General features: G+C 43.2%; 1 protein-coding gene across 1 annotated transcript in view; it reads right to left on the bottom strand.

The window, feature by feature from the left end:
* LOC131260411 (uncharacterized) overlaps nucleotides 1–27,972 on the bottom strand; it is a 110,654-nt gene that overhangs the window by 54,352 nt on the left and 28,330 nt on the right. The window contains exon 2 of the mRNA XM_058262122.1: nucleotides 2,560–2,901. Within this exon, the coding sequence (XP_058118105.1) occupies nucleotides 2,560–2,831 (272 nt within the window). The 5' untranslated portion in view covers nucleotides 2,832–2,901. The remainder of the gene's footprint in view (nucleotides 1–2,559; nucleotides 2,902–27,972) is intronic.

Consider the following 27,972-nt stretch of genomic DNA (forward strand, 5'->3'; position numbering starts at 1 on the left):
ACGACCCATCGATTTCCCAGCGGACATTTGCGAGGGGATGAAGAACGGAACAGAAACACTTGGGTCCGCGTGGGAGCTCGACGGAAACGACAAATCTTCCGGTCGTCAGCGGAAGCTGAAAGCCGGGGCGGATTTTTCGCTCGACCGAAACTCCCGAGGGATGTGCACGAGCGTGCTCCGTATTATCCTAGCTACTTGAGCAGAAAATTGCTCGTCATATTTGTGCGATTAGCGCAGCGCCAAATTGATTGTTGAGAAAAATATACACGCACACGCACACATATCCACCCGTCGACGGGCGGTCCCCGGAGTGGCAACCTCTCCTGGGGTTACCCCGCGCAGGACCTTCGTACGTTTGTCATTTTCTTTTCTGGCATCGTGACCCAGCTGCCAACATTTTGCGAAAAAGCGATCGGGAAAGAAACGAGACGTCTCCGTTGACATGTAAGCAAAATTACACCACCATGAGACCCTCCATTACTTCGGATAATGAACATATTGATGGATTGTTTCAATTTCACAGTGTTTGGCATTGAACGAGGGGGAAGTGGCACGCATGGTGCGCGGCCATCGGAGCAGATTTATTTTGCTTGATTTGAATTCAAAACACACGTTTGTTTTGCTTATACTTAACTTTATGAAACAAGATATGTAGTTGTAATTATGTAAATTATCAATAAATTAAATGTCAATAAGAATCATTCAACTTTTCAATTAATGCGAACAAAAGATTCGGATGTAAAAAAAACCCCAAAAACTATACTAAGGTTGGGGTGCCTTATTGAGCCTTATGTTTGGCAATCTGATACTGTATCTTAAAATTTAAACATAAATTAGCTTTTTCGTATTTCGTAACTATAAAGCAATGAAAGCTCTCAGCATTAAATCCACCCTTAAAGCTATGTCTTTCTTGTGCAACTATACGGTGTAAAATAATTCATGCTCGATACTTCTCAGTCAATGTTATCTAGCTTCGTCGTTTGCTAATTCAAATTTATTTGTGCACTCAAAATGCAGATCGGCAAGCGTGTTTACCGTTTCCTTGCGTTTACTTGTAATGCAATTGAGATTCATTGCTGCTTCAATGTTATACGTCTTCGCAACTACGGACGGGACCGTATGCTCCAGTAGAAAGGACTATAAATTTTACGATTTTCAATAACATGTTCAACATGTGCTGAGAAGCGAAGAGTTTGGCCCGACTATACTACGTACGTGATCGATTTTTCGTTTTGAGCGCCGTGAGTAAGGCGAAAGTTTACAATTTTGCTTTCCCACCGAGCTTTGCACTCGTCGAATGGGAGTACTCATTGTTCGATGAGTTAAAGAAAGGAAAACAGTTGATTTCAAGAATCGAAAATGTCAAGTAGAAGAATGGACATAAACAGGAAAATGCATTTTCTATACATTTATATTTTGTTCAGTTTCCTATCTTTTGTCACAACGAAGATGTAAATTTATTGTATAAGTACATGTCGTTGAACATGTTAAACTTGCGAACCAATTCAATACAAACTGTGGATCCAGCAAGGAGTCAATTTTCTTTAATACTTGGATGTTCGCTGTGGAAGAAATTTCTCTTCCCACATTTTTTAAAACAAAAATTTGTGTCTAAACAAAGCAAAAGCAAAAGTTTTTTTCCCCCCGTTATAGCTTCGGGAAGCAGTTTTGTTTTGCTTCTCCACTATGCATATGAGAGCAAGTGGAAAAGACGGCAGGTTGAATGCTTCTTGTGCTGCCATTGCGCGCTGTTGTTATGAGGCAGGAAAATTAAATTGAAAGAGTTTTATAAATTGAGTTTTGCTGTGAGTTCCAGTGTATCGCCGAGGATTACATTTCCGCTTCGGTAGGATGACGATGAGAGTGTGGGGACGGGTTTACGCGATTGGATGGTTGGTTAGCAAAGGACATGCACCAGCAGAGCATGGTTCATTGGATACCTGCCGTATCGTATTCAGGGTAGCCTTCCCCTTTGGATTCAAACTGGATTAATGGCAAAATAAGGGAAAAAAACAACAGATGAACCCTATTCTCTCGATGGATTAAACTGAAAACATCAAATCTACTCGGGGTGTTCACAGTAGCGTACTTTTTTAAACAAAAATAAATTTTGATAAATAATAACAAGGACATGAATTAGATTTTCAACGTGTTTAAAATTGGAAAAATATATCGAAACACAATTAAAAGGCAACCACTGAATATAACAATACAAATAAAAGACAAAATACAAGTTATCCTCGTAACCCAATGACGATGCTATCATCCGCCATGATTGCAAACTGAAATATGTGGACCCAATGGCATTCACACCCTCAAAAGCAATCTTCATCGGGAACAAGAATATTTAAGAATCGGATTATGTCTCTTCATTCCATCGTATATTGTATCGAATTCAATTCCCTAAAAGGCGGAGCCCGATCTGGGCATAGAAATGGAAAAAGCCTTTTGTTCATTTGCCGTCCTTATAGATCCCTTTTGCTAGCCGAAAGGGTTTTCGCCCGGACCCGATATTATCGGGTCGCCACAGATCTCGGAAACTGGTTGAAGATTACTCACTTGCAGTAGTAGAGCCGACCATCTTTGGCCGTGTGAGCAGTCCAGCCTTCCTTCAGTTGCTCCTGCAGCGTCTCCAGATAGCGGCTCACGTCTTGAATCGGTGGCGTCGACGAAGCGCTGGAAGAAGAGGTCAGTGACGACGGTTGTTGGGCCGACAGAAGGTTCTGGGCGTGTTGCTGTAGATGCTGTTGGTGCTGTTGTTGTTGCTGCTGCTGCTGGTGCTGCTGCTGTTGCTGCTGATGGTCAGTGCTGAGGAGAGGCCCGGGCTGCATTCTGGTGTTTTCGACGTGCCCGGCAACGACTGGCGGGTCGTTATCGGATCGGAGACAAGTGAAGGAAAATCTGCAAAAGAACCCAACAGAATGGAGACATATTAGGTCGGTTATTGGGGAATGATGTCGTGATTCTATCTACAAATTATTTTAAAATGTTCCCTCACTTAAACTGTACTTGTTCTTGATGTCCCGATAGCGCATTTATAAACCAACAATCTCACCCAAAGTTAAAAATGCAAAAGTTTATTGTTCATATGTTTCGATCCGATTGGAGAACATTGATAAGAAATGATGAATTACGACGACATTAAATCCTGCTGGCCAGTTTAGTGTACCTTTAGAGCAGTTTAATTTAAGCAGATTTCTCTTTATTTATCGTTAAAAACAAGCTTCCCGTTTCTATGCGAAGAAAAGTCTTTCCAACAAACAGCGGACAATGATGCGGCATTCTACAATTTTTTTGACCGCTACACCGTGCCTCACGATAAGTTCATTACCTTGCAGCTTTTAAGCAACCTCAGTGGAAGAATCAGCAGCATTCGGATGTACAATGAATTGAATTTAGCAATGTGGAGACTAAAACAAAAGATGATGCGGAAAAATAATATTAAAAAAGGTCCGATCAACCACAGCCCGTACCGGATACGCGAAGCACGATGGACACCGTCTGTCTTCGCGATGGAATTGGAGCAAGTGCGCACCAGAAGTGGCTGACGGATGCATCTCAGCAATTTGCCGCACCAACCCCTTTGGATGCACGGACGAACCTCTTTGCAAATTTATTTCTTAGCAGCCACCGCAAGCCCAAGATGTTCGCCGAGTGGCTTCTCCTTGCGCAAACGGTTCCGTAGGATCTTGGAAAAATGCTTTAAAAACAACGTCCGCTTTTGCAAGACGAGACGTGAATCGAGTTTCCCGCAACAGCTGCGTTCCGCCTGTCAGTCGCATTCACACTGAGACATGAATGCAATTGGTCTTCGGACGACCCCGCGTCCTTGTCGTCGCGGTTTCTGATGGATGAGCTGCAGCAAGTTAGCTCTGAGCCACTGATAATATTTTAAAGGTGGAAAACTGGCAAACATTGGAGCATTATAGATCCTTTTTCCTTAACTGAATAAAATGTTGCGTTTCAACAGATAATTATATAAAGCTGTTTGCAGCCAGTATTAACATCAACAATATTTTCATCACATTTCTTTAATTTATGAAGGAAGATAATATGATTACAGTATATATTTTTTTTCCATATTTCAAGCATCCTTTGTTTTGAAGCTTCACGAAGCTCAACCGATGCGATTCATTCCGAGCTTCTTGATTACATCCTTGAAAATGAAGCCACCTCCCAAGCAGCAGACGTACCGAGCCGTCGAACAAAAGTCAACTCTCTTCTCATGGTGAGCGAACGGGAAGATTATAATGCCGATGATGATTACGCCTGGCGAACAAAATTGTTGGTCACGAATGGCGAGGATGAGCGAAGAGTAAAAGTTTCATTATTCCGCTATCAAGTCGAGTGAAAATCCTGCTTTTCTCTTCCACACGGGTTGCAGAGCATTGTTTATCTACAGCATGGCAATTGCCAGTAGTTTGTCGATGCCGCTTCACCTTAGCCTACGTTAGCGTTAGCGGTGCTTGAGTTGGTCGATATTTTAGTTTTTTGTTTTCACAATTTTACTTCCGTATTCAGAGATTAAAACAAAAGTAAAGCTACCGTGCAGGAGAAAGAAAACGATGCTCGTGAATTGCAAACGTTCAAGCGATGGTAATCCACGGTATTCTTTGGTTCAGCGCAGGTACGCGTAGAATATGCCGGAGGAAGATTTACTTTGTGATGGAGGCGAATGGTCATTCACATTAAAGCAGTGAGTAGTGGAGTTGAACAAGTGAATAAACAGTATCTGTTATACTGTTACTGAATAAAGGGAATAAACAGTAAAAGTTTACAGTATGGATACATTTCCATGTGAAGCTACTGACAAGAAAGCTCTACAATAGATGGTCTAAAGTAGTGGTTTACACGTGACAGGAGTAATTATCATATCTCGGTTTCACTGTCCGCCTTCAGTTCTGGAAGAGTTAAACCATATACTGCTTGATCTCCGGAGTGCTTGTCATTGAATTTTCTGCCAGCAAATGGTGATTTTCAATAAAACAGAGCACCTTTTATATGGGCTGGTGTAATCATTTGTACTGCCCAACAGGATCTGTCCCAACTTGTTACAGAGTATCGTAAATGTTCTAGGATGAAAGCATGTCGGAAATGAAAATTTAATGCCCACAATAATGGACGACCCGCGTTCGCTAACGGTAATCGGACGGCAATATCACGTCCAATCAATCGTCATTACATTTGATGTGCATGCGCTTAGGTTTCATTAAGGATTCTATAAGATATTCAATGCATACGATGATGAGCACGAAATAGATTGCCTTTTTTCTATAGTTCATATTATGTTATTTGTCATACGACACGATATTTATTCAATAAAACATACAAAATACACTCGATTATAAATGGTGGAAAACTGTTGATACTAAAACGATTTATGTTTTCCCGGAAGAACGAATGTGAATTAGTTTTGTTTTGAAAATTATTAGTGCTCCTAAGATGACGGGGGAATTATTACTTTTTCGTGAGCATTTTACCATTACAATGTTCTCAACAACGCAAGTTACAGAGTAAAACTATCAAAAATATTTAGAAAACTCGAGCTCTACGGCAAAATTGGCAAAGCCTCACATAATTTCCAGAGGCGTTCAGGTAGGGCACACAAATAATGCCTACTTCCTGTGGCAGACAATATCCGGCAGCAGTAGCAGCAGCAGCACGGAAAAGTTTTCCCGCCTAACAACGTGTATCACTTAACATTTTGTCCCTGGGAAGCGCCATTTCCCATCGCGACATTCAATTAAAGCTTTTCACCGAAAACTCCTGCAGGGCCAGGTGTCTGTCGGAGAGTTTCTCTCCCACCGCCTCCCTTCACGATAAGTCACACGAAATGTGCGATCCTATTAATAAATGCTCCCAGGGTAGAAGACGATGGTGCTCGGCTGAAAAGCAACACCCAACATGCATTTCTCCTTTGTCGGAAGCAACGAAGAGACGCTTCACTGAGCGCGCCAAAGGAAAAGTTTTACACCAATCTCACCCAGGGCAGCTCGGTGCGTTTAGGGACAAGTGACGAGCGTTCGGATTGGTACGCTCGCGTCAAGGATTTGGCCATCCATCCCGACGGCTCGGCTCAGCGAAAGTTTGTACCATTCTTTGACGAATGATAGAGCTTTCGAAAGTCGCCCGGCGCCCATCATCATCAGCCTCATCTTCCTGACGCAAGCCAATCGAGGGGGAGGCCAACATCGGAAACTTTTGCGATACCGTTTTTGCACACCGCCTCCCACCGCGCCGATCGGGACCGAACACTCAACCATCGAAGCATCTTCGTTCCAATGCCTCGAATCGATCGACGAACCAGGTATCCGCGGAATCCCATAAGGGCTGGTAATGGACGGGCTGGCAGTGGAGCCAAAAAATGCGCCCCGCAGCGGGAGAATGAAAACTTTGCGTAAGGATATTAATTCACCATGGCAAACAACTGGCAAAGAACGGCAAAGTTTTCTTCGTTTTGCCAGGAATTTAAACCTGGTGGTGGGCAGTGGGAAAAAGGCGGAGGCAAAGTGAAAGACTTTCCCAGCACTCCATTCGCTCCGGCGGGAAGTTGTACACATTTTCTTGGGGACGAAACATCTTCATCGTGCGTGTGTTTGTGTATATGTTTAAACGCTGCGAGTGAGCGAATGTGTGGAAAGTTCGCGTTGGGGTAGCCTCGTATTCCGAAGGAATTTATGTGTCCTCTCACCCGCAGTATTTGGCATTTGCATGCAACGTTCGTGAAAAGTTTGTTCCATTATGGCATGAAGATCTATAACATTTTTAGGGCAGCCTCTAGGGTGGGATGTATCTACTGTAACAAAATAAACACAAATGGTGAGAATATTTCAGGGTCACAACTACGTGTTAGTGGGTTGGAATTGAAACATCTTGTTTGGATACCTCTTATTGCGAGCAGAAGCATTATAAACCGTTTTCATCATTTTTCTCCCCCTTATTGTTTGATGTTTGACAAATAAAATAGTGGATTTATGCCTTTTTTTGAATATGGGTAAAACATAAATTTACTTCATTCTCCTATTTTGTTAACTTTGGCAATACAGAAATGTGCACTAGCGAGATGAAAAACTTTTACCTTGCCAGCCAATTTTATTATATATTTTATTAAATAGATAAGTGTGATAAATAAAGAAATAGTACTGTAACAGGGCAGGTACAATAAAATAAAATGGTATATGCATTGGGTTGCTGCTTTCGTAAGATAAGAAATCAGAGCCAAATGATGGTAAATCATATAAATAGAAATAGAAACATAAATGTGTCTTATTAATTTGTATATTAATAAGATTCCATTCTTGACATAAGTATTTATAGAAAAAAGACGTTTAAAAAAGAGCGACCGAAAACCAGATAAGCAAGTAAGTAGTAAGCAAAAATCCTAATAGATTTTAAATATACTCGTAGACCATCAAAATCGCTGAAAGTTAACTCTTTACAATATCAGACTGAAATAAAGTTAAAGAAATACACTGAAATAAAATTAAACTGCACTGAAATAAATTGAAGTATTGTTATATTTTGTAAGAATCATGATTTATTTTAAATATACTCCTAGATAATCAAAATCGCATACCGAAAGTTAACTCTTTACAGTAGCAGACTCGAAACCAGAGTCCATTTTATTGGGCTACGAAATACATTTCAAGCTAAACTCGTTTCGAAATTCCACCGTTTGGCAATAGAAAGAACAACAAACGAGGCCGAAAATTCCTGTCAGATCAAATGTCAACAGCCTCGAACGGCCGGTAGAAATGGTGCTAAGCCGCCAAACAGGGTCGTACCACCCTCTCCCAGCGTCTCGACACAGAACGAGCAGCAGCAGCACGAAAAGTTGAGCCGTTCTAGCCGAGCTAATCCGACCACCGTAATCTTTTGATCCCATCTCACCGGGAGACCAACGTGCCCCCGTCGACACTTCGATTCCGGCCTCGGCAACCTTGGGCAACCTTGGGCGGACCTTTTGAACTGGAAAAGTTCGCTAGGTTCTGCGAGATTCTGCAGACGTTGTTTCAATCATGCATTTTGTACCTACACCGTTCCTCCGTGAGCGTCGTGCTTCGAAAAAGGGATATCGGGCACGGAAACCCCGTAGTGGGCCAGCTTCTCGAAGGATTGTTTATGTCGCAGCCTTGCGGCTGACAAAACGGTAATCGAAACGTAAGATTCCGACAAAAATTTGAGAAAAAAATTCGAACCATAACGGTTGGAGCTTTTAGGGCTAGGATTGCGGCCATAGTGTTTCCCACGTTCCGCAAACGCCGCCGCAACCAATCGACAATAAAAGATTTTTCTTGTTTTCTCTTCGGCTAAACGGTCCAAGCGTACGTTGCAAGGCAAGGTTTTGTTCGTTGAGTGCGACACATAAATCATCGTTGATCGTTGATAATTTTCCGTAAATGATTTATCGCGTTCGATTCACACGAACGTTTCAGACAGACGCCAGAATTGAATGAAAGATGGATCGAATGGAAGCAAAAGGTGATTTTGGGCAACGATGAAAATAAGTGAACTGTTAGTGACACATTAAGACGCGAATCAGATGGACAGGTGAAACAAATATAAAAGAAAATCTAGCGACCAATATGCGAACTTCACTTTACTTTATTTAAAAGCATTTACGTGTTATATTTCTATGTTGATACCATCTTGCGATCGTATAATTGCAAGGGCTGTAATAAAAAAATATCGAAATCTAATCACAATCTTTGACAAACCCGATCGGATCCTATTGGCTATAAAGTATCAAATAAAATACTTCTCCTACAATTTTAACAGCAACAAATTTTCCACATTCCATGATGAAAAACAGGCGCGAATGAACACTTGTCAAATACTTTTGCGTCGCTTGACGTTTAGTGACTGATTTCACTTGAGTAAACTTTTTTCCCGACTTTCGCCCTGCCTTATAAAAATAAAAATGAAATAAACATTCGCCAAATTCCATAGCCCACTCACTTTTGACACCTATTCCGAAACATTAGATTAGTTGTGCGTCGCATTGCGAAGTTAACGGAGCGGACGAAAAATTCGCCCGGGCCGTTAACATTCTCCGCGCGCCGGCGATAAAACAATCAGGCTCCTCGCGAATTCTTGCCTCGCAACCTGTTGTGTATGTGTGTGTGTGTTTGTCTGCGTCTTGCACAAATGTGGGAAGACATTCCTGCCCGTGCTACCGTTCTACCGGCATTCGCCGTTACAAATCACGCTCCCATCGGTAGTGACAGCCTGCTATTAATTATTCGTTTGGGCCAAAAGCGGGACGAGAAGGCCGCACTTGAACCACGATCGAGAAGTTACCATTTGACACCGAAAGAATCGCTCCAGTGGTAGTCTTAATTTTTTGTTGACACTTTTGGATTTAAATTATGGACCTGTTCCACTTGGAGTGACGTTTCGAAGCTGAATCGGCGGAAACTTATCCGGATTGAGGTCGAAAGTTTATCGAAGTAAGTTGTTCTGCTCTAACGACCATCGATAGCAACTAATTAATCAACTGACCTTCTGAAATCCGCTTTCGATAAGGTACTGTTACATTTGTAAAACAATACTTGCTTTTTCATTGTTCAATTTTAATGTTTCATGGTTATGGAAGCCAACAATGTTGTATGAAAAAGTTCTTAATATGACCACAAAATAAACAAAAAAATGTGAGTGATACCGCACCAAACATGTGAGAAAATATACGAAAAAAAATCACCCCAAGCAATACGAGGAGTGTCTCCTGTACCGCAATGTACCGTTGTGAATAATTTTGTAGGTTAATAAACCTCAGCTCGACGTCGTTGGGAAGGGCAGAACACGGAGCGGGATGCTTTGGTATTCTAATGAGTGTGTCATTGAGGGTTGACTTGCGGCCAAATGCTAACCTGTTCGCTAACATTCTTCCATCCAGTACTTCCAACCCAAACGTATTCGGTGTAAAAAACTTTCTACGAACGCAAATTGCACGGCTTCTCTACTTGGAGCCTACATAACCAACATCAAAGAGATGTTATACGAATTCAAAACGCTCGACATATAGTTTTTCCATATTTTCTAGCTTTAGGGGGAAAACGACTCATAAGGATACGCCAAATGGTAGGTATGTTGATGAACTTTGCTAGCTTAATTGACATGTTCGCAAACATCTCGTTTAAACATTCCGCAAGGATCAGATCATCACGACATGCATCAGAGCGCATTATAGCAAAAGTTCATTAGTGTTTGTAAATGATTCCATTGAAATGAGACGTCATGGTTACGTTCGCGGTAATGAGCATGTATCGTTTGATGCCACCCTTCTCCCCGGAAAGCAGTTAACTGGATGTCCTAAGCGTTATTGACGAATACAGATAAACAAGGACGTTCATGGTAAATCTTGTTGCCAAATAGTTCTATCGTGAATAACCATGTTTAATAAATTTTAAATAAACCAACTTTTCTCCCAAATTGAGCAACATGTTTGATAGTGTATTCTCAGTTCATAAATAACTATAAATCATATACAGCGTTCGATATTCACATGTTATCAAAGTGGCACAAAGGATAACTTCATTAAAATTCCAATTATAACGAATATAATCCAAAACGAATAAGAAAGGCTAAGTTTATTACATTAAATTCGCAAGACAATTTTACAGTACAAACAGGCAATGGTCTCAAGGGGCCAAACACATTGGTTCTACAGCTCCGTATCGGGTCCGACAGTGACCTAATATTATTGCTTTCGAAACGATGATCGTTATGCAACAAATTTATTACTCCTCCTGGTGTTGAGCACACATCCCCACACAGCTGCCCGAGCTGAATCACCCGTAGCGCCCAACACGAAGGCAAACCGCATCTCCCGTTTTCAATTTAGAGCTCCCCGTCACGTGCCCGGACGCTTTCCCGCCCGTTCGAGGGAAAATTCCGGACCGAACCGATGACGAGCGTATCTTCTTGTCCCTCCGTGTGTCGTCAAGTGGGACACGTCGCACCCATCCATCCGGGGCTATATTTAGCGGGAAAACTTCATGACGAGTGAGGAAATCCGACTCCATCCTCCTCCTCGCAGCTTCCATTCCTCCTTCCCGGCCTATACCTTCGTCAAACCCGCAAAAACTAAAGAAAAACAGCCATACCACAGTATGCAGCGGCATTCGAACTGCTGGCGTTGGCTTCCGGAAAATGCCGCTTAGTCACTACTGGCACAAATTCGCCCAGGGTCTGCTTTTCTTTGCCCTCCCTGACATTACGGTCCATTCTCCTTACCTTCACCTTTCTGAAGTGCCCGCCACAAGTCGGTCAGTGGGGTGAAAACGAGAAGAACATTGAAACTCCCGACCCACGCGTGGACCCCGTTTTTAATGGTGTCTGCGCTCCCCCGGAAACGAAGTTTGCTCTTCGCGGTTCCGGCTGGGCGTGTGCATTCCTTGGATTGTGCAATACTGTGTGCTGTTCTCGAGGCAAGAGGGCGTTACTGTAACGGTTTGTCACGTGGCTTGACATTATCTGCTCGTCAGTGCATTACGTCCGTTCCGAGTTAGTTCGTACAAGAGTTATAGGGGTTTACAGACTTCAAGCCAAGTGTGAATATGCAATCCAACCCAATTCAGTCTGATTTCATAATTCTGAGATAGGATACACATTAAATAGCTTTCAAACATCAAAAACACTCCAATGACATTGTTATGCTTTCTTCAACTACTAAGCAGGAGAGAGGCTGAGCATTAACACTTTAAAGCTGGAGCAGAAGAACCGCTGCCTTCCTTCAAGCAGCCCGGTGTGTTTTGCTACTCACTTAATCTCACATCATTGTGGTAATAATATGCGAAACACTCGAGCCCCGTGTCGATAAAGCTGAACGAATGTGCATCAAGGTGAACTCCTGTTAAGTGGTCCGGATACGGAACCTCTCGACCGATCATCGCTACCGGCCCTTGATGATCGTCGGCAGAAGCCGTGCTCGATGTGTAACGATATTTTTCTTTCGTGGCGCACGTTTTTCCCACAACCGCGAGCCACCGATGGCACTCACCTCACCGTGAGGAGGTACGTTCGAGCTCAAATACGTATTTTTGCCGTTCAGCTTTTGTCGTGGAACGTCGGGAATGCCGGGCGAACCAGGTCGAAGACGCGACCAAAAATGGTTTGCCTCGGAAAACCATTCCGGCACCGTAAGCACTTCGTGGGCACTTGGAGCCCTCCTCTCGATAAGAACTCCACACGTAGAGGTAAGAGAGGGGGAAAATACACCCACACACACACAGACACTTCATTGAGCATGGCGGGGAGCGATCTGGCGATTGAATGAAAAGTGTGTCAAACGCACACGGTTTGGGGCGACACCGGAGAGGCTGACGTCTCGGTTAGCATGAGTGGCCATTTATGTAACACTCACATCCATGGTCCATGCCGATGGAACAAACTTCCCGGGAAAAAGGCGGTAGAATAGGGAAACAGGAGAAGAAGTCTCCAGAACCGGTTTCCATTACATGTGTTCGGTGAAACGGCGCGTTTCGTTTCCTTTGAGAACCGGAGAGCAACGTGCTTTAGAAGAACAGGAACACCGTCATATTTGATCTCGCGTTTTTGTGTCACGTGCCAACCGTGTCTTGCTGTTGGTGGAGTACTTCAAGCCAACACGGCTTTTCAAGGCGTTCCGAAGCCAGCTCGAAAGTCGCCCGAAAGCAATGACTTGTCGGGTCGGGATGAGTACGGACATCGTAGTTGACAAAAAATGACAACTAGCCACGTTGCGTTTTCGCTCCGACGAAGGGTTTTTAAAGTCCTACAAGAAGAACCGTGTTGAGTTTGTACCATTTCTCCACCCATCGGTGTATTTTTAAGTGACGTAGGGCTACGGGCTAGACATGGCTCGGGGTGAAGCGGACATCAGAAATGACAGCTTGCGTCTGTGCGCTTCGCAGACGGAGGGTGATTTCTTACCGCTTCTTACCAAAGTAAGCAACATAAGACACTTCTTTCCTCTCTTTGGACTTCCCCTTCCGTTGGTCATTTAAGGTTGTCAAACCGAGCGGCAATAAAAATAACAATAAACGTCAAATCGGTGAGACCCGCCGCTTTTGGGGGGGTTTTACCGGGGACAATTTTCCGGACATAGAAACCCCTTCCCTCGGGCGAAGGGAACGGGTGGGGAAGAACAAGTTGTGAATGGACAAAATTTATGTGACTGTTCGTTTTTGTCGTGTACTGTTAGAATGTCGCTGGTTGTGTACATCCTCTTCATTCCTCCACAACTCGCCTGAGAAGTGTCTCTACCTACAACCCCTTGAGCCGATAAATGTAGTCACCGAAAGCAGCTGTCAATCATGCGGACATGCGTACGGTCGTCGATGCCGTACTTTGTGGGGGGAGGGGACTATAATTATCCATTAAATTTGTTAGTTTTTGACCGGTTGATTGACAAGCAATTTCACGTGAAAAGAAATCCAATTATGATTTACACTTCGAAGTGGGTTTGGGGTAGGTATTCCCGGAAGAGAATTTAATTTCTGCTCAAATAATGGTTTGAAATGATGGAATGGCATTCACAATGAGCATTTGTGACATAATTATGCTGACACAAAAATATAGAATACTTCATTTAAACATAAACTTTACTTCGCTCTTAACTCCCAGAAAAATCATAAAATAAACTGAAATCATAATTTTGGAATCTTATTTCTCCCATACTAAACAAGTTCAGATACCATCCGACTCAATACAACAAAATATACTTGTCAGTCAAAATATTCGTCGCCCCTAACCGTTTGGAGTGGTTGTAAAACACGGCGCAGTTTTAAAATAAACCACTTTCCAGCGGCGCGTGAATATGTTTACCAAATCGGTGCGGTTCCGGTGAGAGGTCGGGAGCGATAAATCACCAATCCGTCGCTGCGGTGGCGTTCAAGTTTATAAATTTCAATAAATAAATTCTGGCGTCGGCCGGTGAGGAAACCGAATGCTTACCGCAGGCCGTTTATCGGTTTCGAAACGCACCCAAACAACGGCTCCCGCCCGCGGAGGGACGACGCATTATTGATGAGAACCAGCTGACAAACGTACCTGGAACGAGCGGGAACGAAGTGGGAAAACACACGGCGTGTAAGATAGTACACTTTCCGCGTTATGGTTGTCGGCATAAATATGGGATTAACAAAAATCTACAAACTTATAACCAAACATAAATCATAACGTGTTTTCAAACAGGCCATATATATTACGGTCCCTTCACTCACTTCTCGGCGGAACACCGAACGCAGCTGACCCTGATCGGGGGGATAAGATATCCTAAAAACTACCAGACGTCATGCCTGGTTCCTTCATCCAAAGGGAAACCTGCAGGGTCCCCTCCACTTCGAAACATGATAGCGCCCAATTTGTCCAACAGCGGGCTCGAAAAATAACACCACTCTTCCAAACCGAACAGAACACAACAGTTCTTCCATCACTCGCCGGAATCACTCGTGTCGGCGATGGGTAGTTTCAGAAAACATCTTCATCACGATACACCGCCACCGGATAAGGAACAAGGGGGCACATGAGCCGACGAGGAGGCTAGCCAGAACGACCATGTCAACAGAGGGTTCGGACGATGACAGACGACATATCGAGGCGCACTGGCATCACATCACACTCGACGGCGTGGACGGGAGACGAGCTGATTTTACGTCCGATATTAACTGGAACGTGTGTAAACAATCTTCCTCCAGTGTTCCAAGCCCTCGGATGGAAGCCGAAAATAGCAACACGTGCCGCAGAGGTATCTTGTCGCTGGAATCGTCTCGAAACGCTTCCCAACGTCAGATAGCTCTACTGAAAGTAGCATCCGAGCGACCTGTTTTCCAGACAAAGGCGAAACGTCCGGCGCAATAGAATACATTCTCGTATCGTATCGGATGTCACCCGGGCCGGGATCGTAGTTTAAATGCAAAAAATCAAACCCCCTATGTTTGCCGGAGAATTCCGACACGACCGTACATCGTCGCCTCCGTCGGTCAGATAACCTTTGCAGCTGGAGTAAACGTGATACAGGGCGAGTCCCTGGGCTGGTGCACTCTTTTGGGTAAATGCCAATAACGCCATTTTGTGACACCATCCGCGCACGGGAGGAACAGCCTATCGCTTGTTCGATGCGTGATAGATCGAAAAATAAACAAACCGATCACAAATCACCGGATGACGCGGGCCATCTGGTCCGTCCGTCAAGAGTTTCCACCGGAGTTTGCGATTTTGTGGCGATGATATCGGTTGCAAACAGCCCAAAGAGGGGTGGAACTACACATGCTATGCGAAGTGCATTTGGAAATTGCATTTTTGCATGATGTTAGCCTCACATTAGAGTGTGGATTCACGTGTTGTTTAGCGCGCCGTTTTATGGCAACACACACGGACGCATACGGTTCTCGATAATCACTTATCGATCACGTTACCGGAAAACCGGGCACCGATTTGTTTAGCATAAATATCGCGTTATTTCAGCGTTGCACGGGGAAGGATTAAATGTTTTATTCATACCCTACCTTGCAACCGGCAAACGGTTGGGCGAGTGGAGTGAAGTGATTGATACGGAAAGTGATTTCTGTGCGAGTGTACGAAGCGATGTTTGATTTCAATTGAGACGATAACAAAAAAATCGTTGCAAAAAAGGGGAACACAAAGTTGGTGTTGAATATTTTCATATTGTTTTGCAACGCAACGAACCGGAAGGGTGCATTCTAGGACTAGGATGCAATTGATACGAGTCAAACCAGGAACTTGTATAAAACTGTTTGCATTCAATAGCTGTTAATTGGTCCATTTGTTATTCAAAATCAAACATCATAAAAAAACAGAGCATTTAAAAAACTACAAATGGTAAGCGAGAACATCCATGAACATTCGACGCAGTCCCAATAAAGTGGGTTAACGAAAAGAAAAACTAAATATTTCTCTCATTAAAGCTCTTCACATACTACACCGGCCGAGCATGTAGTATGAGGAAGAATAAATACACCAGACAATCATTAATCAGCTCGGGATTGTTGGACACCGAAGAAAGGTAGCATAGTTGCACATAAATCTTTATCCGCCGCCTAACATAGGAGAGAAAAAAGAGTGCAAACACATGGAAAGCACACCCGCGGGAATCTGCAAATAAGTATCCCGAATCAACTGAACGACCCACGGCTAATCGATATGGGTTGTGAGGGTACGGTTATCAGAAGGGATCCTTTTAGTGGCAGAATGCCAACAGCGGTTCATTGACCTGGCACTCAGTTGGGGGTTGGTGACTCCGTGTATGTTTTGAACTGCCGTGCAAGAGACTCATGAGTTGGTCACAATTTTAAGTTTATCTTATAATGTTTAAACCCGATGGAATACTACAAGAAACAAAAATTTAACGATGAGATCCACAAAAAATACCAATAAACTTTAAAATATTTTATTTACGATTTTTTAACTATTCTTTAGATAATTCAATTATACTATACCTAAAGCCCATAGTGTTCTCATTCCATTCCACGAATGGGAGGAAAAGCTCATCGATCACGTCATCGTCAACGGGTCGCATTACAACCGTCAGAACCTCGCTTTTCATTCATCCGCCCGAAATGGAGTCAGGCCGATTGGGAGTATATTCCGATTTTTCCCCCCACTTCCCACCACGTTTTCGTCGGAAAACTCAATGGTCAAGCAGTTGGTAGCGGGCCAATCGGTGTTGGTGCCACCGGAGGGCGATTAATCATCGGGGGCCAGCGAAGCTATCCGTGCGGGAAGTCACGTTTTCAGCCCACCAAAAACCCTCCGGCGAGTGCTACCGAACACGCCAATCGATTCGTACAGATACGCGCTGCCAAGAATCTGGTTGACGCTGTCGACTTCCGACAAACACTGCACTCAATCGAGCGTGCGTGCGTGCGTGCGAGCGTGCAATCCATTCTCACACGCTTCTGGGTACGCTCTGGTTGTGGTTCTTCGTGCATCCGAAACGTCAAGACCCGTGGGAAGGGCGGGGAAGATACCATGCTGTCAGGCGACCATGCGCTTGCATCAAGAGTGGGTGGGAAAGAAAGCAGCCGAACATTAATTTTATCGAAACAACCATGCTCGGGAAGTGTAAAGATGCCGTCTTGTAAGTGGCTTCGAGTGGCTGCTGACAGACAGATTTTTCTCACTTCCGTCCAAACAACGGCCCTGTTTTTCTTCATCATCGGTCGGGATTGATCATTCGATCGAAGATAAGACGTTGGGAAAACTTCATCACTATTTTTCAGCTTTGATTACTGTCTTAAATTTTGATATTTTCGAATATAACTATTCCTCACAATATTTTTTAATTTCAATACTACAAAACAGCAAGCTCTTGTTATTATCTGCATGAATCAATTACTAGCAAGTTTCGCAATTAAAATCGTGACGATTAAATTAAAACTAAATTAAGTCTAGCTGCTAAATTAAAATGTCTGTGAAAGGCGGTGTAACGAAACTAAACTAGATTTTATACTCATCTGGATGACATCAACAGAAACGAATAGCATATCCGGTTCAAGCAGCAAACGGGAAAATGAATGTGTCGTGTGCATCTCCTGCACAACTTGGTCTCATTTTAGTTGGAACCGAACAGCAATTTGCATCTCCTAGAAACACTCTTCCGACTTTCACTTGGTTGTTAAAATACGACGGACTTGTTTAACCTATTTGTCGTTTTTTATGGCTACATTTAAACTCAAAGTACTTTGCTACCATATTCTTCGCATCCTCGTGGTTCTACGAGGTGGAAATAAATATTTTCTCCAACTCGTTTCTACTCAAACCCGCGTTTTTCGCGTTACGGTAGAATTTGCATAATGAGTCAAGTTTTACGTCGCCAACCGTTTATCGAAAACAATTGCCGAACGAAAGTAGGATGGTAAAAAAAAATAACGCACCAAAAACGATTGCACCCACGTGAAGGCACTCCCGCGCAAAAAAATATCCACGGCAATCGGTTTGTGTTGTTCCGTTTAGGCACCTCCGCGAAATAATTCCACAGATTATTTGTGTTTGCAAAATGTGCTCAGACCTCTTCTGGAAGAGTTATTGTTTTGTGGTGAGTTTTTCAAAGTCTCCGAAAGCAAAACAAAAGTCTAGGGTGAATATTTGGTGCGGAAACATTTTTTGGCCACCCTTTTATCGGGGCGCAAGTGAAGGTGAAACTGTCTGCCGGAAGTCAACCGAGGGAGCAACGAATATTCGCCGATTTGCCTCGAAGCAGAATCGTTCCGCGACAAGATAAAGTTTTTCCAGCTTATATTTCGAACAGGGAACGATCGCTTTTTTCCGACGTCTTCTCGAATGATTGGCGGTGGAAATGGATAGGGAGCGCGCAATCAACAACGCGAAGTAACGTTACTAACGAGCCGGTTCAATTTTCGCCAGTGTTTTGTAACCGGCACTCCAGTTATCGTAGAAAGAATAAAATTCGATTTTTGCATTTTTCCCAACAATCACTTTTGAGAGGGATCTACCCTATTGAATCGATTTGAAATAATATGTTTATTTGTATTTCTTTTTAAATTGTTCGTTCTGGAATAATGATTTAAACCACCTTTGGAATGTTTTCACATAAAAATCCATCCTATACCTCAAGTTAGCGGCAATCTTTGGAGCTAAAAATACCTCCACTTCCAATCACACAGACGACAAGCTGGAAAATATACCCTTACGCTTTTATTATCTACATGCAAGCGTGCAACTCGTTGCACGGCGCAAAAGTGATCAACTTTCGAACGATGCACTCTCCGAACGGACTATGAAGTGCTATGTTTCCTTTTACCTTTTATGAACAAGTCAACACTCCGCGTTTTCCCTTTCCCATCCCATGGCAACTTTCAATAGAGTATTGATTTTATCCGGTTTCTTCCCGGTCGATTTTGTGCCGTATGCATTTCATCGCCTCGCCTTGATATACTGCTGCAATGTCATTCTTGCCTTTTATCAATTTTCCCTCGCTCGCGCCCGGCGCACGTACACTTTCTAGCTTTCTCGCTCGCCGTTTCCCGTACCCAGCGCAGCCCTCCTCAACACTGGTACAGGATCCAATCTTTTAACCCAGCCGACCACCGGCGCTGCATCATAATTCACTGCATCGTCGTTTGTAATGTTGTAATGGTAGCCTCCATTCATCGGTGAAGCCGCACTGTTTGGATCCATTCTCTGGCCCCGCGCTATCTTCCGGCTACCGAGCCCCGGGGCAGTAGATGCCACGATCCGTTACTGCTACCATCTCCGATGGGAGATACTTCGAGAGCGAGAGGAGGAAAAAAAACCCGAATATCACGCTCCGTTGCAGCGTCATCGCACGCAGAATGCACTCGGCGTGCCGGAAAAACCGGTAGCACCGCAGCGTCTATGCTTGCACTTCGGAAAATAGACATCGGCATAGAGTCGGCGGGGCTCATCCTCCCAACCCTCACGTCTCACGTCGCTTCCGTGCGCACAAGTCAAGCCTCGAGGCGGAATCAAACCACCAAACATGGGCCCTTGGCATCATGCCGCATCATTGTCGGTCGCTGCGTCGTCGTATCGATTCCGGGTCGCTGCAGTCGTCGAATTCGGTCGATTCGAGTCACTCCGGGAGGAAGGGGTCGGAAACGGAGAGCTGGAGGGATGAGCGACAAACCGGCACGAATAGAGACACCATTTCTCGGAGCCAACTCAGCGAAGGGATTTTACCAATTTTGTACACGATCATCAGAACCCGTCTCTCACGGAGTCCCCCGGAGGGACTTTTCCACTCCCTTCCCCCAAGGGGAGGGCCACCATTTGGTTCACCGTTAGCCGACGCTGTTGCATTCACGTACATGCAAGACGAAACTACCAGCCGCCACATTCGGATCGTTGCCTAAAGGAATGCAGCGCAAAGCACTATCTCAGCCCAACCAGGCGTCCAATCAGGCGCAAAAGCTGAATGGCGCTGCCCGTCTTCGATCGAAGAAGATGGAATTTTCCGGTTCAATCGATGGCGATGGTGGAAAACACGGCCGAGGTGCAACCATTTCCTTAACCTTTCAAGCAGTTGGAAGTATGGGCACACAATATGTGAGTTTCTAGAACGGCATAAAGGAATATTAAACCAAAATCGAAGCGTCTAAAGCTGTGAAAAATAAAGGAATAATGGAAAACTTATTATAATCTTTTACATAAAAAACATTTCTCGTTGCACTAAAATCATTTCAACAAAATACTTTTCATGAACTAATTTTATGAGTCGCTTAGTTTGCTAAGTGCTGTTAAAAACGTAATTCCAATAGCTCTCACTTCCAACCGCACGCTCTCTTCCAAACTATCCGTAAACTTCTTCTACCTGGTAAGAGATTTCAGCTGCTTATCATGCCCTTTAGAAACCACTCCGAACTTTTCCCCTTTGATTCGGTGCGCCAGACCAACCTAACAGAGCAAATAAGCTTCTGATTGATTGGTTGGCTTGGTTGAGTCTTATGTTCGATCCTTCTATCCTACAAAATTCCTTACGTGCAGTAATTGCATAGAGTAGCACGTTCAGCTGCTTCAAAAGTTCGTGATTCTTGCTACCGTTTGCTTCAAATCTGTTCGATAATCTGTACTTTGACTTTGAAGGTGATGTAAAACAATGGTTAAAGGAGCATACAACCATGAAGCAGCAATCCATTAAGTAGATCCAGTTTAATTATGGCACAAAAGTGTAATAATGGAAAATCATCTGCAAGCAACTGAAATTAAAGATACTAACGTATTTAAACTGAAAATTTCATTTGAGATTCCATTAGAATAAAGAATACTCAAACAAACCTACTCAATAGGAGAGTACCTTGGGAATTATATGACAGAGAGTCTAGTATGATTTATTTCCCAAGAGAGTACAAGCGGTGTCTAGACTATGTTGACTCTTGGGAATTAGGTCCATATCCATTTCTAGGACTATCATTTATAATTAAAAATGTATTGAGTTAGTTTAGGAGAGACCAAACTTAGCTAGCTTAGGAGAGATTTGTATTAAAAATTCAACAACATTCGATAGTCAATTTCCGTGTTTTCGAGCTCAAATATTTCGAAAATCTTTAAAACTAGTTTATTTGAATTACCTTAAGTATGACAGCATGAATCCATCCTTATCTTTGTCGAACATCCTTGATCGGTATCACGCTTTACGCTACCATCTTATCTATCGCCATGCTTGGACGAAATGAAAAATATGTGAATTTGCGAACAACCGGCAAGTTGGTTGGAAAGCACCATCACCTCCCAGCAAGCAGCAAAACCGGTGTCTCGGGGAAAACTTTCATCCGAATGGCATAGGAAAGCAAAACATACCGTGCGCCCGAAAAGATCAAAGGCCGTTTTTCCAACCGTTGGTGGTGTATGGAAACACTCTCCGAGCAAAAGGTACCGCGCTCCTCTGAGGGCGTTTAACCGCAGAAAGTAAACGCAGAAAGTACAATGGTTTTCTTTTTGCCACCACGCCGAGCCACGAAACGCTCGTACCTTCAACCGAGAGCAAGCAGTTCTAGGATTGTTCTCGACTTCGCTACAATGAACGAACGAAACTATGGTCGACCTATGACCACCGGAGGCGTACATCAAAGCAACACAGTAACACCAGTGGGTCAAATCAGTGCCGGTTGTACTGCTTTGATCCTGGAAAGGAGCAAGTGAAGAACGGGAGGAACATATTTTACTATTTTCGAAATACCAAACAAATATTCGCAAGAGATTATAGTACTTTTGATTTTCTTCTTTTACATTTCCTTCCGCGAATAAGTTGAAAAAGGTAACTATTCCACATGATAAACTTTTGTGATACATTTCTAAAGACAATATTTTTCATTGTATATGAGTACCTCAATTTTGTAAACCTGATTTAACAAACGAATATTTCACATTCCCCAAACATGCAAATTCATTTAAACTTCAACATCAGCAAAGCACAGACCATAATAGAACAACATGGAGGACTTCTATTACAGTAGCGATTCAACCAACACTAATCTCATTTCGTCGAGATTAAATCGTACTCTAATTCGTTTAGCTCAAGGCAATGCTATGGCAAGGGTAACCGTACGAGATAAAAACAGAACGTACGTTCGCTTCCCGAAGCGAAAGCATCGTGTCTGATAGAAGCAGGAAATTTCGTTAGCAAGGTTCGCCAACTTGCTTGCAAAGCGCATCTCGTTAACGGCGTTTATATCCTTTTTATTTGTTTGTTTAGATTTCCGACGAGACGAGTGCATCTTTGCTGTTCGGATTTTACTTTACTTATGGCGAAGCCAATTTGTTAAATTGAAAGAATGTGAGGAGTAAATGAAAAAAAACTTCAATTCTTCAATCATTCCAGATTAAAGTGAGCACTAACCAAGATTCCGGGAATCATCTGTTGCTTTTTTATCAAATAACCTGTAATATTTCTGCATGATTGGTGAAACACAAACAGTTTCATAAATAAACTTTTACTTTAAAATGTATTCGACATTTGTTATGCTATTCTTCCGTTAAAAGCGTAGTTTAAATTTGTTTTTCTTTATTACGTATAATATTTAAAGCTACGTGAACTTTCACAATTCTACACGTAAGTATAGCACCTTCGATCTTTACAGCAGCCCCACTGCGTGCTCCTCTTTCCCTTCAACCACCTTTTGACAATAAAAATGCGACCTGCAGCGAGGAAAAAGTCTCCAGAATGGGAAAAACCCGGCAAACCACTCCGGGTGGAGTAGTACAATGACAAGCGAGAAAATAAACCTCACGGGCGGAAAAGACATCCGATCTACCACTCGCGGGTTGGGCGGACGATGATGAAAGAGCCTTTTTCCGGTGCGCTGCGAAATGTCATCCCGAAGGAAAACGCTGGCAAACGGAACTCGAAAAAAAGCTGGCCGAAAGAAAATGAAAAAGTAAGTATCTACAAGATTCCCCATTTTCCGGAAGCAGTGGCCTGGACGTGGATGAATGCGTGTAGGTGAGTGGGTTTTTTTCCCAAGCATCTTTAGCAGCCGATTTTAAAGAGAAAGAGTACAATGATGCAAAAAAAAAATCACGAAAAGTTTAGACCAAAAAAAAGGTAGAGTACGATAGTGATTAAATGATAAAAAACCTAAAAAAAAATTCAACCAACTCACGGTAAGACACTCGGTCTCCATTTCTTCCTGTGACCGGGTTTTTACGGTTCAATTGGGAAATTTATCCATTGCCGGGGAAAACCATCGTCGATGGAAAACGCCTCCAACGGTGCGAAGTGCTCACTCGAAACAAGTCGATGTCTGCGGATAATCGGTTCTGAACCGTCATCCAAGGTGCTCGAAATATTCACCGCAATCGTACGAACTGTAAAGCATGCTAACCTACTCCGTTCGATGGTATTCGAAAAAATACGAGCAAGTGAAAGATAGGATGAAGAAAAAATACACTTTATGCCACCATTTAATATGATTTGGTGGAAAAATAAGGAAGGTTGGGAAAGATGAGTTTACTTTAAGAGAATTTAATAAAATTTTAGTCAGGAACGAAACAAACATGATTACGAGTTTGATGAAAATCCAGACTCCCTCATCATTGTAGTGCTATCAGACATTTTCCAATACTCGCATCGTTTAGGCCATTCATAAACACATCAAGTGATAAACGATACGATAAAAGCATTTACCCCTCTTGCGAACCGATGGATTGAGATGGAATGAGAAGCATCTATGCTTTCATTATCTCAGCTCGATGTTCCATACCGCGAACGTCCTCAGCTCTTCTTCTACACCCATGCCGTTCGCCGGGTAAGCTACCAATACTAAACTATGATGTGATTAATTAACATCGAACGCATCATCCTCTGGCGGAACCATCAACTCGTTGATGAATGGCCGAAAGCCGTTGGGGGCTAAGATTTCACGCCGTTACTGCGATCGTAGTCGAGCGTTGTGGTTTTTCGTTTGTTTGCTGAACTTAGCCCCATTTTATGTGAGATGTAACATATTTATCCAGTTTTTTTCCCAACAGAGGCAGGCAAAGAAGAGTGCTGATAAGTACTGGAAATGAAGTTTATGGTCATTATTTTATCCAAACCCACCGACGGATCAGGCGCAAAACAAGCAACCGATACCAGAATGAGCCACATCCTTGCCTGCCTGGAGTTTCCCGGACGCCATGAATGGATACGAAAAGAGGCAGCGGTGTAACTTTATTACAATTATCATCTGTTTGCTTAGCAAACGGGCCAAGCTATCCACGCAAGGATAATGAATGAGGAAAACAGGACAAAAACACATGGTGACGAAAGGGAAAGATCTCAAGTGCTTACTAAAGCTAAAATTACTCCATTCAATGCGGAAAACCTGAGCAGCAAAAACAAAAAAAAATAGCAGGACACAGTGCCATCGTTCAGCTTTCTGGCCATTTTGATCCTTCCCGAGTCCCGACTTCCGACTCACACTCAGGCAACAATTTGTATATATAACACCTAGCGACCACGGCGGTGCGTTGAAGACCGTCGTCTTATGCTCACTTGGATAAAGAAGGTTTTTGCTTACTTTTGTGTCTCAGGTTCCAACAAGCGAAACAAAAAATGTCTTACCAACTGGGCTGTGGTGATCCTTGGGGCCAAAAGGCCGTACTAGTGTCGGAGGGGTCCATGCACCCGTAAGACTACGACGCTGAGCTAGCAGCGAAAAGAGGAGGTTGGGTTTTTCCTAGTCCGTGTGCCAAGATTAAATGACAGCCCGAGAAGGATCGTCGAGGCTGAAGATGATGATGATAATATCCGTGTTGGCAATGTATTTTTATCAGGGAAAACCTAGAAGAAGAAACCTGCCCATCCGTGCCATCGGGGCCGTTGGAAGCCCTTCAACGGCATAATCCATACGCTGGCAGAGAGGCGATAGTGATTAGAATTTTGCCCCATCTGGTGGCTCTCGCTTATCACGACGACGGCGAATCTCGTTCGATTGCGGAAAGCGGAGGAAAACAGGGCGGGCAAGGAAGGAAAAATCGCGCCCAAATCAGCAGTTTACCGCCCCGGAGGCGGTCCTATTGATATTCATGAGAAGCCAGGGTGGAAGAGGTACGGACGGCTTCCACCCGGGCAGGTGTCTTATGAGTAACGACATTTGAGGCAGCTCAAAGACCGAAAGGAAGCGAACGGCGGGAGAGTGACTATCTAAGCGTATTTTCCCCATTTCTAGCTTCACCAAACTTTTTTTTTTCTCTTCTATAATCTTAGCAACAGGATCCACTTGGCTTACGGCCCGACCCGCTGATGTTATTTGTGAATGCGGTGAAGCATTTTTAACGCGAGGGAAAGGGGGTGAGGGCAGATGGGGGTGGAGAAAACACGACTCGTTAGACCACGCGGAAAACTGCTTCGGCGCCATGGGGTGGGCTCTGTAAAAGAAAAGGATACTTTACGAACGAACCTTTCTACACCGGCACTTTCCGTTGGTTGGCGGTTTTATGAACCTCCCAACCGAAGACCATTGGCAAACACGGGCGAATGGAAATACAAACAGCAAGCACGGCATACATCTTCCCCACCACCGCACGCAAAAAGGAAGAAACAACAACAAATAACGAGCGAAAACCATAAAAAGGCACCCCACGTATGGGTTACCGGGAAGGTTTTATGATAAATCATAGCCCAAAGTACACATCGGCAGCAGATTGGTTCTTTATACGAAACCGATCGGGGTTACATGATTAGAGGTTGGCAAAAGTTTGATCACAACCACCACCACCAAAAAACCGTACCTGGGAGGCTCGGTGAGGTTTTCTTTGCGGGAAGGAAAACCCGAAAACATATTTTACGGCCTTCCGTGCTTTGCGAAAAATTGAACGAGCTATTTCTTTAATTTATTTTTAAAGCGGTACGTGGAGAGATTATAAAACTCATGAAAAATAAGGAGAGGTGAAAGAAGCCTCCCGGCTCAAAACCTCTATAAATTATTAAATCATCATCAATCAAATCATGAAAAATAAATCTTCAAAATACTTGCATTGCGCTTTAAATCATCGAACATATCGATGAATGAAATAAAATAAAACATATCGAACGAAGACAATGGTATGATTAATATTCACATTTTAGAGAGACGTAATTTTTGACAGTTAACCCATCAGGACCGTAAGCTATTCAAGACTAAAATTGGCAATACAACACAATATTTTTGCTATTTGGGGTGTAAAATAAGAGAATATCACCAGAAAAACCTAGCAGGTTTTTTTATAATTTCATGGGAAATATTTTTCCCTATGAACCATAAAAGTCTATAAGTGACCAGTATAGTTATGATATCGGAATTTATTTTATTTGCTTTCTACTACAAATTACATAATAAAAATTCTGAAAAAAAGATCTTAGCCAGTTCTATAAAAAAAATAATGAATTCATCAACTTGCCAAAAACTAAGTTTTTGTTGTTGGTTGAACGCACAAATGGTTTGGTTTTGGAGCAATTAATTTTGATAGTTCTTTTTTGTTTATTCGCTCAAAAAGACATTTGCCGCCTTTGCGTTATATACGTTTTTTTTTTATGTTTCGTTTCAAAAGTATCGTTTTGATAATAGTTGAACAAACAGTAACGAGTTTTGTAGATGGGAAAAATATTTCCCTTGGTCGTGAAAGGGTTAAATAATAGTCAAGCATGATTGTTGTAACCATTCAAAACAAATAAAAAGAGTAATTTTTCAAAACAACACAGAAACAAATGCTTTAGGCTTTTTAAAATATGATTGAATATTGCAAATAATTCAATACCGAAAATTCAATTCAATTCCCTTACAACCAAATCAAAATCCGATTTGCATTCGTGATGATTCCATACAAGTTTGGAACGGTTTGGGTTACGGTTTTGTCCTATTCCCTTACGGTGTGATTGATTGCGCCTCGGATGCAACTGTTGCGTCCGCGCTGCCACCCAGAGTAAACCACCAATTTTGGTTGCGGTCAACCGCGGCTCCGACAGCTCCGAACACACACACACAAAACACCGCTGGAGATGTCCACATTAGGGATTTTCAATCCCCTCACGATTTCCACCGACCGAGCCGAGCCGGAACTCGGGGGAAGAATTTTCATTATTTGCGCTGAGGACGCACCCGCACCTTCCTCAGGGTCCATCCAGCAAACCGTCGGGAGTTGAAAGTGTGTCGCACTTTGCATACAATGTCGGTGACATTTCCCAACCCCTCACACCTCTCAGCTCCCACCACCGCAACATATGCCTGACGTGCAGCATGGCGATAGTGTACAAGCATTTAAATGTTGTTTAACGTTAACAGATCCAATACCGTGCGCGGTAGCAACGTGTGTCCGCTCGAAATTGCACTGGCGTCGGTGAACCGGCTGCTACAAGTAGGTACTTCAAGGCACCTACATCCACTACGTGTGCCACTTTTCCATCCATCCCGGCACCATTCTGATGTCACCTTTTGCACAGGTCCGTGGCGCTGGGTTTGGACATGATCGAAAAAGTTGGCGCTCGGGACCGGGTGGTGTCCCACGGTACGCTACCATATGGACACAAGGCAGCGCCACCGAACGAAACGAAGCAGCCCATGCAATGCTCCTCGGTCCCAAAGCTCATTACACTCAAATTATCGTGGTTTTTTTCTGCGTCTTGCGGGTAAGGTAATACGATGGTCGCGTACTTCGTGGTTTGCGGTACTTGAGTGCTTTTCAATTTGACTGCAGCAAACAATTGCAAGGTCCCTTAGCCTCGATAAATCATTAGGAGGGTCGTTAGAGAGTGGGAAAAATATCTTTGAATGTTTCTCATGTACCAGCAGCATGGAACTTTGATTGCAAAATGCACGAATTGCAGATGTGGTGCATCATAAGATCACAAACACAAAAAAGAAATAACCATGTGTACATTAAATAACAATTTACTATTCAAACATCATAAAATACTAAACATCAGAAGTATATTTTGTATATTCTATTATAGTCACAACTCTTTTGAACATAAGCATTATTCATGTGAATGATTAAACGTTGCCGTTAGAACATCAAACAAAAACCTTTACGAAA

Source organism: Anopheles coustani, chromosome 3, assembly GCF_943734705.1.
Source record: "Anopheles coustani chromosome 3, idAnoCousDA_361_x.2, whole genome shotgun sequence".
In the NCBI taxonomy this organism is placed as follows: Eukaryota; Metazoa; Arthropoda; class Insecta; order Diptera; family Culicidae; genus Anopheles; species Anopheles coustani.